Consider the following 12,802-nt stretch of genomic DNA (forward strand, 5'->3'; position numbering starts at 1 on the left):
AGACAACCCTTGGTCAAGAAGTGAGCTGCAAAAGTTGCCTAGCATTAAGGAAAGCAAGCCACTCAACACCTACTTTAGTGTGGCAGAGGATAAAAGACAAGTGGACTCCTTCCCTGAAAGTGGGGCCAAGGATCACAGAAGACCAAAAAAAAAAGAGCTTTCCCTAATGAGTGTCAGGGGCTAATTGAGAAATCTGTTTGCTGGCCACCACTTTGTCTAGTCTCAAAATCACTTTTTATATTTGAGAAAGATTTTAACGCTGATTTCTTGATATTAGACTGAGTCTATATATATATATATATATATATATATATATATATATATGTATATATTAGGTTATTATAGTAGGCTGAATAAGGGCCCAGGAAGGTTCTAATTCCTGGAACCTGTAAATATTACTTTATTTGGAAAAAGAGTCTTTGCAGATGGATGAAATCAAGGACCTTGAGATGAGGAGATTATCCTGGATTAGCTGGGTGAGCCCAAATGCCATACAGAAGAGGAGAAAAAATGAAGATGAGGGGTAGAGATTGGAGTGATATGGCCACAAGCTAATGAATGTTGGCAAAGACCAGAAGCTGTAAGAGGCAAGGAATAGATTTCCCTTAGAGCCTGCTGCTCCCTTGATTTTAGCCAGTGAAACTGATCTTCAAAATTTGGCCCCTAGAATTATGAAAGAATAAATTTCTGTTGTTTCAAGCAACCAAGTTTGTGGTCAATTGCTTCAGCAGTCACAAGACACTAATATACTTATACATTAAAAAGGCATAATATTGTATCTCCTATTCGAAGGCTGTAATAATGCACCAGACCTTGGTTTGTTTATAAGTTGGTACATTTGTGCCCTGATAAGTATATAGGAAACAAAATAAAGAAAATAATTTTGAATGAGGCCCTAAAATGAGTGTTGTTTTTCTGTTTTGTGGCATATTTCAAATTTACAGTGGTGACAAAGGACAGAGAATATCTTTGTAAAGCCATCTTTACTTAATAGATTCTTTTTATTATTGTATCTTTATCTTTTTTTCTAATTATAATGCCATGAGTTTTGATTATAGGATTTGGAACTAAAAAATCAGAAAATTAACATCTCCTCTATCTTATCCATGTTAAAGTTTTTCTTTCACATTGAAAAATATTTAAATAAGAATATCTGATAAGCAAATATACATGCTTAAAACATTAAAATGTAGAATTATACTCCTTGGCAACTTGTTTTTTTCCTTATAAGACTATATTATAGATAACTTTCTATAATATAGTAAGATATGTAGCTCTACCTCCTCCTTATCAGGTTTTTATCATTCCTTTAAGTGGACAGAATTTACTTAAACAAATATCTACTGTTGGATGCTTCAGTTGTTTCCTATATTTCTAGTATAAATAGTAATAATCTTCCTTTTTATACAGATTTAATGCTCCCTGTTATGTCAAACTCAAAAGTACTTTCAGTTTAAAGAATACTTATTTTGCAAAAGTACAGAAACATTGAATGTAAGTTTTAAAATAGATTAACTGCTTCTATTAATTGCATTAAAATTATTGAGGAGTTCTGATCAATAACCATAGTAATGGTTAATTTTTTAGGCATCTGACTATCCAGTGGTGCTCTCTTTAGAAAATCACTGCTCTCCTTCCCAACAAGAAGTGATGGCAGACATTTTGCAGTCTGTTTTTGGAGATACCTTGCTTTCTGATATGCTTGATGATTTTCCAGACAAACTACCTTCACCAGAGGTAACATTTTGTCTGAGAGGCTCAGGTTAATAAAAAAAGAAAAGCATGTCACTATTATATTGATCCATAGAAAACTGGGTTACAGATCAATGAAAGTGCTTAGTTTTGATTGTTTATAGAGGTGTGTCTTTGCAATGTGTTGCCTGGGAAATGTTCCCATGAGCATTCGGGTAAATATATTTTGATAAAAAATAATATATAGAGATATATGTAAAAACTTACATTTTTTATTGTGTGTCATGCCCTATGAGTCCAAAATTTTAAGTCAGTTAATATTAAGGCACAGGAATTTGATATGTTTTATAGGCAAAGCCTAAGAAAGATTGTGTCCAATTCCTTAGCATCTGGGTGGTAGGTTTCCCTTTTTTAAAAAAAGACTTATTTATTTATCTATTTATTTATTTGAGTGGGAGAGAGCTGAAGGAGAGGCAGAAGGAGAGGAAGAGAGAATCTTAAGCAGACTGTGCTGAGTAATCTCACAAGCCTGAGTGGAGACCAAGAGTCGGATGCTTAACTAACTGTGTCACCCAGGTGCATCCTCCTCCTTTAAATCTGCTCTTTTTAATTCCTCTATCTCTTATGGGCCTTCCTCCATCTTCAACTTAACTTCAAGTACTTGGTTTAAAAAAGTGCCTGCACCCTAGCCTCATGATTTTGATCTCTCTTCAGCTATTTCTTTATTATTCTCTGTTTCAACCTAAATTTCCACTTTCTCATCTCACAACCTAATGAGCTTTGTCTTCCAGCTGCTCCTCAGTAAGTGTCTCATTCTCATCAGAGGCTTTCCTACTAGTAAATTCTAACAGACTTATTTCTGTCACCATCTGACTTCTTTCCTTCAGAATGTTCAATGCTGGGAAGGCTCCTTCCTTTCCTTGAAACATGGAAATACCACATTTTTTTAGGTTTTCCTCATTCTTCTTGGGCGAGTCCTTAGTTTCCCTGCCAGTCTGTTCTCCTCACCCCAAATTTCATCAGAGGATAGGCAAACTTTTTTTTTTTTGCATGGCATGATGGCATTGTCTAACAACAAATAGTTTAGTTTTGACATGTCATCATTTTGGTATGTAGAGCAGTATTTCTGTAATATTTGAGTATTTTCTTTATCTTATTTAGAAGAGTGGAAAATTTAAAGGTGACAGTTGTAACACTGGCGATAAGAAGTATAGGACTCATGATAGCATTGAAATGTACAAAAAAAATTGAACAGATGGAAAAATTGTGACTCTTTCACCCCGTAAGAATTCTCATGACTAAATGCTCAATTATGATAGAAAATAAATATTAAATAAAGACCTTGTGTAAAGTGCTGGAAACATATCATCAAAGATTTAATCAAAGATGTAATCTAAGGTTTAATCTAATGGCCTAATTCAAGAAATTATGATAATTTTTAGCTTTCTAAGAATAGGACCCGTCCTCCTATTATTTATAAACAACTTTCTAGAATCCAGATATGTAGTTTTCATTAATGTTTTTGTTTCTATACCAAAGTAAGGAGATGCTTTCCAATGAGTAGAGGAATTAGAGATAAGGTCATTTTCTCATATCTCACTCAGTCACTGGAGTAAAAAGGATTGCTTAGAGTCTTGTTAAAGAGGCATAATTCCAGCTCTACAACTCAATATTCTGATTTTTTAATTTGGAAGTAGATCCCAAGAACCTATTTCTTAATAAGAACTCCAGGTGATGCTTTAAAAAAAGAGATATTTATTTATTTATTTATTTTGGAAAGAAGGAGAGATAAAGCAAGTTGGGAGGGACAGAGGGAGAGAGAAAGAGAGAGAATCTCAAGCAGACTCTCTGCTCAGTGTGGAGCCCAACACAGGTCATGGTCTACTACCCAGAGGTCATGATCCTGAAATCAAGAGTCAGATGCTTAACTGATTGAGCCCAGGTGATGCTTTTGATACATGTGTTTGCATAGTGCATTTTGGAAAAACTCTGCATTAGAAAGTAATATAAGGACCATAGTAATAGAAGGTCTAAGGTGATGGAGTAACTTGAATGGGTACCTGGGATAGCAAAGTGAAGGGACAACTCAAAGCTCCTTGAAGAAAAGAACTTTTTTTTCATAATCCAGATTTCTGCAGCATTATACATAAAACATAGCAGATATTTAATAAGTACATTAATAGGGGCTCTTGGCTGCCTCAATCAGTAGAGAGCATGTATCTCTCCACATTGGGGATGGAGCCTTCTTAAAAACAATATACTGATAAATTAATTTAATAGTTGAAAAGGACAGGGATAAATAAGGGGAAGAAGGGAACTGGAAATCTTTGGATTTAGAATGACTGACACTGCTGGTGAATTTTGTTATGCTTTAAGTTTTGATGGACAGGAAATATTAATTTGATGATGCTTGTGGCCAATGCAGTTAAAATATGAAGAAGACTTACAAATATTTAATTTAAATTTAGTCCATTTTAGGTGTCAAACATTAGACATTTTTAAATACCTGATCTCATTTAATATTTTTTAATGTTGGATAACAGAGTGATGATCTGAAGCATTTGCTGCCAGAAGTTGTAACATTCTAACTTTTATAGCATTGCAAACATTTTTACATATATATAAATGTATAAAAATATATAAATTATATAAAATATGTACAGTGTGTGTGTACATATAATTTTCATGTAAGCCAATTTCTTAAAATGGTAGCAATTTGTGGAATGTAAAAGAAATGGAGCCAGAGTAAGTCCCAATCATAACACGCTTATTTTGGGGTGAATTTTGGTCAATACTATAATATAACTGGTTTCTATTAAGGTATTATGGGGTATGGAAAAAGAGGGCGTTCTTACATATTTTACTACTGTGGGCTAACTGAAAACATGGTGAAAGACTTTTCAATGACTGTTAAAATGCAAACTTCCCTGTAAATGTGTAATTGTATCTCTCTTTCAAATCATTTCTGTAGGCATTAAAATTCAAAGTATTAGTTAGAAACAAGAAAATAGGATCCTTAAGGGAAACCCGTGAAAGAAAAGGTTCTGATAAGCATGGTCAGGTAGAGGAATATGAAGAGATAGATCAAGAGGTGGACGAAGAAATCAAAGAATCAAAAGCATTGGCTGTTTTAGAAGACGATTCAGAAAAGGAATCAGAGACAATAAGTGCAGCTGGATTACCACTCTTCAAGAGAAGGAGGGTGAGATGATACTTTGTGAAAATCTTACAAGTGATTGAAAAGTTGTTTTGTTTTTTTACTGGTGGAGAATTAAACATTTTCTTTTTTTTGGAAGGAAAATTCTTTTTCCTCCTTATAAAAATTCTAGTCTATCATTTAAAACTTGTTTGGAAAAAATTAACATGGGAAGAGAAAAATTTAAAGTTATATCTTCTCTTGCATTATCTGTTTTAAAATTCATTAATTTGAGAGAGAGAATGCATGCGTGAATGCACAAGTTGGGGGAAGGACAGAGTGAGAGAGGAGAGAATCTCCAGCAGCCTCTGGCTGAGCACAGAGCACACAGGCACTTGATCTCATGACCCAGGAGATCATGACCCAGGAGATGAAATCGAGTCAGACACCTAATTGATTGAAGCACCCAGGTGCCCTTGGCTGTTTATAATGTTTTCTCAATGGTCCAATATTATGTATTTTTATGTAATAGGCATTATGCAATGTTCAAAATACAAACAAAATATTTCTGCCTTCAAGGAGACCATACTAGCAGAGACAAGAAAATGATTGTTACGATATATAGTATTGTAAGTATACAAGTTGGCATGACAAAAGAAGGTTATCTTGAATTACAAGTGACATAAAACTAATTTAACTGGTTTAAGTAAATCGTGAATTAAGTTAATTGGCCCACATCAATGAAAAGTTCAGGGAAAGGGATTCAAATTTCAAGAATGACATGGTATAATGTCTCAAGCAAAGTCCACAGAACTTTCTTTCTCCAACTTTGGATCCACTTTCTCTACGTTGGTGCAAGACTTCACAAAGCATTAGCTTTATATGCTTTCAGGCTCACATCCAGTGGAAACCTACTTATCTCTCAGATGACCAAGCGAACTTTTATGTGCATTGGCTACAATCCAGGTGTGTGCACATCCCAGAGTCAATTGCTATTGCTATGGGACTGCAAATCTCTGATTATCGAGGTCCGAGCCATATTATCAATACTTAAGCCCATGGATTGAGCTTGATCAAGGAATATTTTCCCAAAAACAAAACTTGGGAAGGTGCTAACAGAAGTGTAGAGGATGTAGATGCTGGCATGTGAAAGATCAAATGTATACTATATAGCAGAAATTATTCCCAGATGTTTGATTACCCTGGGCATTTACTTACTCATGACTAAATATCCTAAAGTTATCAAATTCATGAAAATAAATTGATATCTTTGGGAAAAAAGGAATTAGTAATAATTGTCATCTTCAATACTTATTATATTAGTTGGGATTTTATTTTATTTTATTTTATTTTTTTTAATTTTTATTTATTTATGATAGTCACACAGTGAGAGAGAGAGAGGCAGAGACACAGGCAGAGGGAGAAGCAGGCTCCATGCAACGGGAGCCCGACGTGGGATTCGATCCCGGGTCTCCAGGATCGCGCCCTGGGCCAAAGGCAGGCGCCAAACCGCTGCGCCACCCAGGGATCCCTTAGTTGGGATTTTAGATGTATCCTGTCTCATGTTAACATTAAATACTATCATCATGAAAAATAATTACATTAACACCTTCCAAATGGCTTTTGAGAAGACACTATTATGAAAAGACTAATGTAATTGATCTGAAAGCATGTTTTCTTTACTGGAAAAGGAATTTTTCAGATGATTAGTGCAAAAATATGAAATTCCTGCATTTTATTTTTATACCACAAAGGTAAAAGTGGCTATGGCCCTATCTGATCTTGTCATTTATACCAAAGCTGAGAAGTTCAGAAGCTTTCAGCATTCAAGGCTATATCAGCAATTTAATGAAACTAATTCCATTGGGGAGACAGAGGCTCGAAAACTTTCAAAGTTGAAAGGTAAATAATTCTTATGATTCCAACAGATGAAGTGTTTAAAAAACTTTTATGCACTGCTAAGGTGTCAAGATTGGTCAATGACATTTATAAAAACTATATTCTCATGAAATGCCAACATATTTAATGTAATTTTAAAAAAGACAATATGCCTCAGGTCACAACAAGTGATTTCACCGAACTTGTTTAACTAATTTCTTTAGGTCATGAAATTTTGTTTGAGAATGTCCAGTGTGGAAACTTGGGTGGGCAGGGCTCTGATGAGCAGTTTATAGAGGAGAGTGGTAAGTGACAAAGGTGAGCAGGATTGAAATCTCAGGAGTCATATCATCCCCTATGTGTTTCTGAAGGATGCCTTTGATAGTAGTGTAAAGGCAAGGCCCTGTAGGGAAGAGATGATGAAGGCTCATGGTAGAGAGAACGGAGCCATGGTGAACTTTGTGGACTCAGCATGCACCTGAGGTAGACAATTAAATAGACCTAGAGACTAGATCCAAGGTGGGGGAGAAGGAGGACATGACAGCCAGGTCAGGCTGCTACATGGCTGTGCAGAATGAGCACTGTCCCTGCACGTCTGCAGTTGTACCATTTGTCTCTACATCTTTTAACTGTCTTCTGATTCTGAACCTGAGGTGGATTATCCTGTTTGCTAGAGCCCAGGATGCAGCTAGGCCTTGGAAAGAGAATGGGAAGCAGACCCAACCCTTTTTTCAAACTTGAATGATGGGGAATAACCTCAACTTTAAAAAAAAAGAATGAGTAATTAACTCGGTAGTTAAGGGACTCCCCAAATCCTTCTTTAAAAATGCAACCTACCCCCCCCAAAAAAGCAACCTACCATCCTGTGTCGAAACAACATGGCAAGGAAATCAGTACCTGCAACTGACTCAAAAAAGCTGTTGGCTGCTTGGAAATGTGGATTCTGATGTATTTGATGGTTAACCTCTTAGGGCTGGCCACTGGTGCCCAAGGGTTTTAAGGTATACTTCAGATCATCTCTTCAAACCGACTCTAAATATTTTAGGGTCCTTTTGTTTGTTTTTTAAACTCTAGATTATGACAAAAACCAATTCAGTAGGTCTCAACTACAGTTAAAATAATAGAGTAGAATAGAATGGAATAGACTAGACTGGACTAGACTGGACTAGAATCATAGAGATTCAACTAGAGTATTATATTGTGAAACAAGCATCTGTGTATATTGTGTGTTGGGTGGGATATAAAATATATTTCTTATAGTGAGTATTGTCAACTGAGTTTGAATTTGGATGACCTACTTTGCTAGCCTCTATTCTTTCAAACTATTGAATGGTTATGTTGTTGTTCAAGGTAACAAGACCTCTAGGCACAGCAAAAGTAGTTATAATTCTCTTACTCTTATTGTATTAGACACTTGCTCAAAATTTGTAAAGGGACTGGGCAGTTCTGAGCAGAGGCATAAAATGTAACATCACCATCTCTTTGGAAAGAGTATAGAAATTTTCCTTGCACCAAAAGCCAATTATAAATAATTAATGATGTGGATGAAGTTGTACTCCAAGAATGTCCATCATTATTAAAAACTTAAATGTCACTAAATTTACAATGCATAAGGATCAGAAACGACTTTTCATATGTGTGGATACTTTTCAATCACTTAAAAATAATGTAGTAGGTGAATGTTATTGAAATGGAATGATTTTTTCATGTTATTTTTAAGTAAAGAAATGGAAGTTTAAAAAAAGAAACAACTTATTCAGTTAAAAAAATACACCTATGACAATGGAGTGGAAAGAATATAGCAAGAGGTTACCTGGTTATTAATTGAGTGATGAGATTATATAGTTTTATTTCTTATTTTTTCTTATTTAAATTTCTCATTTATCTAAAATGAACATAAATTGCATTTATAATAATGTAGCATGTTTAATTTCTAAAGGCCAATTTCAGAAGTAACAAGATCATATTACGTTAAGGGTCTTTAGTAATCATTCATGTTTATCACTTTGTAGATAGGAAAAATTAAGATCCAGAGAGTATACATTTTACCAAAAGATTAGCATCTTATTGAGGGCTGGATAAGGAATCATGGTAGCTGGACACACGTGGTGCATTTATACATGAGTAGCTTCAAAATAAACTTTCTCTCAAGGAGTGCATAACTTCTATACTTGAGAGCTGATAAAGTTAATTATAATTATTAACATCAGTAATTTTAAAGTTTTACTTGACGATGCTTCCTAAAGAATAGTATGTGGGATAAGGGTGGCAGCGATTCCATTCCAGTTTGACCAGCAAATATAGTAGGTGACAGGCATTAACCATTTCTCCCAATACTGGTCACCATAGTAGCAGGAGTAGTTATGGGAACAGGATCTGCTTAGTGAAGGAATAAAAGCCTTGGAAAAACATGAAATCTATGTTCAAAAATTTGAAGGGTGTCCAGTGGTAAAGGATATAAATTAGTTTTGAATCTCAAGCAACTTAAATAGAACATATATAAATAGGAACTTATAAAAAATATGTAAGTAGAAACATAAAAAAATAGAAACAGACTCTGTGTAAGTGTATGTGTAGTATACTGTAAGTACAGACCTTATCTCAGTAAAGAAAATATTTGAAATACTCAGAACTACAGTAGTCCTCCTTATCCAGAGGAGATACATTCCAAGACCCCCAGTGGATGCCTGACACTGTGGAGTGCTGAACCCATATATGCTCTGTTTTTCACTATACATACATATCTGTGATAAAGTTGAATTTATAAATTAGGCACAAAGATTCACAACACTAACTAATAATGAAACAGAACAATAATAACAAGATGTTGTAATGAAAGTTATGTGAATATAGTCTCTCTCAAACATCTTATTGTACTGTACGTACCCTTCTTATGATGAGGGGAGATGATAAAATGCCTATGTGATGAGATGAGATGAGGTGAACGATACACACATTGCAATGCATTGTTAAGGTACTAGATACCTTCTGGTGATTTGTCAGAAGTAGGATCATCTGCTTTAGATCCTGGTTGACTGTAGGTCACTTAGATCACTAGAAGCAAAATCACAGATAAGGGGGAACTGTTGTTCTGGGAGTTTGCAAGTTCTCTTTCAATGGAGAGATGCAGAGATTGAAGGAACTTTGAGGGAAGATGCTGTGGTAGTTACGAAGTTAGGCAGCTGAACTGAATGTTTTTAAGGTTGCCTTTCAACCCTGAGAATCTGTTGGCTATTCACTGGGTTAATTTGGATGGCATTATATATCTTTATATGACTTACATATGATTCTGCCCTAATACGAAAACCAAAGTAAAAAAAAAAGACAAAGTGGAGAAAGATACAATTTTTGTTTTAAAAAATGGATGCATTTTATTTTGGAATTTTATATATTCCCAAATATATATTTTTACATATTCTCATATATATTGATGTCAAAGTGAGATTAATTGGGGTGTGAAAAACAGAAATATATTATTTAACCTTTTTTACATCAAGTGAATGTTTGGTATACATTAAATTGTGTAATAAAAAATCATTTGCTTCTCAATAACAGTGTATTATACTGTCAAAGGCATGGATTTATTTTGATTACCATTAATTACAAATATTTTTGCTAAAACATACGTATCAAAAGTATTGAGATGATTATAGAATAATATATAGAAGCATAGCAGTTCATTTAATTTATTTGAAATCTTTTGCAGTGTTCTAATATATATATATATTTTTTTAGCCCACGAGTTTATTCTTCACACCATGAAGTTCATTACCAGAATTTATCCCAAAGCAACAAGAGCAGACTCCTCTAATTTCAATCCTCAAGAATTTTGGAATATAGGTTGTCAAATGGGTATGTTTTATAGAATGTTGAGTTTCTGCAAAAATAAGATAAAATAGGTTCCTTTTTTGAATTAATGAAAGATTTATGAAAAGAGCTTCCCAAGTAGATTATTTGGGGGGCCCTAGGTGTTTTGGGGTCAGGCAATGATGAGTTATTGGTTTCAAGATCTGAAGTTATTCCTAAATGGGTCACAGAGGGTAAATCTAAGGGAGGGTAAGGAGCATGGAGCTTAGGTTCATGAAGAGTTAACATGAGAAATGTAGGAAGGGAAAAAAGAAATCAAAATGGATTTACAATGACAGTGAATATCAATTCCTTTGCTTAAAAGATTTGGTAAGAGCTTCTTTAAATCAAGTGACCTCTACCTTTTATACTTTACACCAGTTTCTGCATTCACAGTATTGAAAAGTGAATGAGAATGCATAGCACTGTTATTTGCCTTTACTAGACTCTCCCTATTCCAAATTGATTAGTTGTTCACAGTACAGACACTGACCAGTCAGCAGGTACCAGGTGTGAACCCCTCTGTCCCTGGATTGTGACCAGGCCCCTTGGAGGGAGGGAGAGAGTGGGGTTAGGATAAGTGGGTGAGGGGATGAGGGGGGAGTGGAGGATATAGTGGCTATTTACCAACCTATATGGAGGGACTTCTATATTTTAAAAGCAATTATTGCTCTGTTTGTCACTTTCAAGTGATAACAATATCTCTTTGGACCTGAAAGTTTTGAAATATACTTGGTGTCTTTTCTTCTGGCATTTTGTGTACTGATTTTCTCTATTCTCATGTTTCTGGAAAATCATCTGACCTGTACATTGCTATTTTGTAATGTATACTGTGTGTCATTTTGATTTTTAACTCAAACTTTAAATTACAAAATAATTTAAAAGTTAGACTTTGAGACTCACCTTCATACAGTAATTTACACATGGCAGGAAGGAATGTCTAAAAATCAGGAATTATTGGCTAATGATACTTGCTCTTAAAATGCTTGGACATATAAAATCCATGGTTATATTTCAGTAAATCTTTGAACTGTGTTTCTTTAGCTGTACCCTCTCTTTCCTGACAATACCAAAATACTTTTTTTCTCACAGTGGCCTTAAATTTCCAGACCCCCGGTCTACCCATGGATCTTCAAAATGGGAAATTTTTGGATAATGGTAGTTCTGGATATATTTTGAAACCACAGTTCCTAAGAGATAGTAAAACACCGTTTAGTCCAAATAAAACACCAAGATACAGTAATCCAGTGACACTTACAATAAGGGTAAGATGAGTAACTTTTTCTTTTTTTTTTTTTTTTTTTTTGGTTATTATGTAAGCTAGAGAGTCAGCATTAATATTTTGAGTTCCACTGATTTCCTGTAATGTCCTTTAAATTTCTGCTATTCTTTTTAGATATTATAGGTGGGTGGTATTTCAGTACCTCTCCATACTGAAAAATCTTTCCATTTACTTTTGCATGAATGATTACCTGCTTATGAATAGAAATATTGAGGATGAAAGCTTCTCTTTCTGAAGTCTATTATTTTTCCATTGTCTTTAGGCCTTTAGTATGTGATAGAGAAGCCGGAGTTCAGTCCACTTGTTACCCTGTGGATATGCTACTCTCTTCCTCCTTAACTTTACAGAATTTTACTAGGAAATTTTAGGAGCTCTTGGATTTTCATTAATCTACAGAATTAGACTTTCACAGTTCAGGACTTTTGCTCCTTGTCTCTGAATATTCTTTGATTAGTACTGAGAAACAAAAAGTTATCCATGTGCTTTTCTTGAGTATCTGCCTGCATGTTTACTAGTTCCTATCAGCCTTATCACTTTCTTTTTTTCCCTGCCATTGGTTTTCCTCTGAATTTAATTTTATTCTTCACTGATTCTAATGTAGATGTGAATTTTTCTCCTGCATTATCAGTTTCTCTCCTCCAGTTTTTATTTACCTCATACTGTTTCCTTTGTACTTCTGTCTCTATCCTACCTTGCACCTTGCCCCTGCCACCACCCCCCTCCCTCCCATCTTATTACATCCTGTGCATTTTTATTAGGATCAAAAGTAGTTGTCTAAAATTTATTGTTTCCCATAGTATGGATATTATGAAAATAAAAGAGATTGTTTCCAATAATATAGATTTTTTGGAAAACTTTCTTATTCTTCTATAACCCACATGCTATATTTATTTCTTTTTTAGAATGCCCCTGAATCTTCTGAAGAGCCTCTGGCTTTTTCTCTCCAATTAGCTATAAGTAATTCTATT

At 34.6% G+C, this 12,802-nt stretch overlaps 1 protein-coding gene across 5 annotated transcripts in view; it reads left to right on the top strand.

Annotated features, from left to right (window-relative positions):
• The window catches only part of PLCZ1 (phospholipase C zeta 1), an 82,713-nt gene that overhangs the window by 24,724 nt on the left and 45,187 nt on the right, over window positions 1-12,802 (top strand). For all 5 annotated transcript variants that reach the window (XR_013364238.1, XR_013364237.1, XM_077870895.1 and 2 more), the window contains exons 7-11: window positions 1,588-1,737; window positions 4,664-4,894; window positions 6,583-6,730; window positions 10,442-10,558; window positions 11,645-11,817. Coding sequence is in view for 3 of the 5 variants with exons in the window: in XM_077870895.1 (XP_077727021.1) it covers window positions 1,588-1,737; window positions 4,664-4,894; window positions 6,583-6,730; window positions 10,442-10,558; window positions 11,645-11,817 (819 nt within the window). In the remaining 2 variants the exon portion in view is untranslated. The remainder of the gene's footprint in view (window positions 1-1,587; window positions 1,738-4,663; window positions 4,895-6,582; window positions 6,731-10,441; window positions 10,559-11,644; window positions 11,818-12,802) is intronic.

This window comes from Canis aureus, chromosome 25 (genome assembly GCF_053574225.1).
Source record: "Canis aureus isolate CA01 chromosome 25, VMU_Caureus_v.1.0, whole genome shotgun sequence".
Classification (NCBI taxonomy): Eukaryota; Metazoa; Chordata; class Mammalia; order Carnivora; family Canidae; genus Canis; species Canis aureus.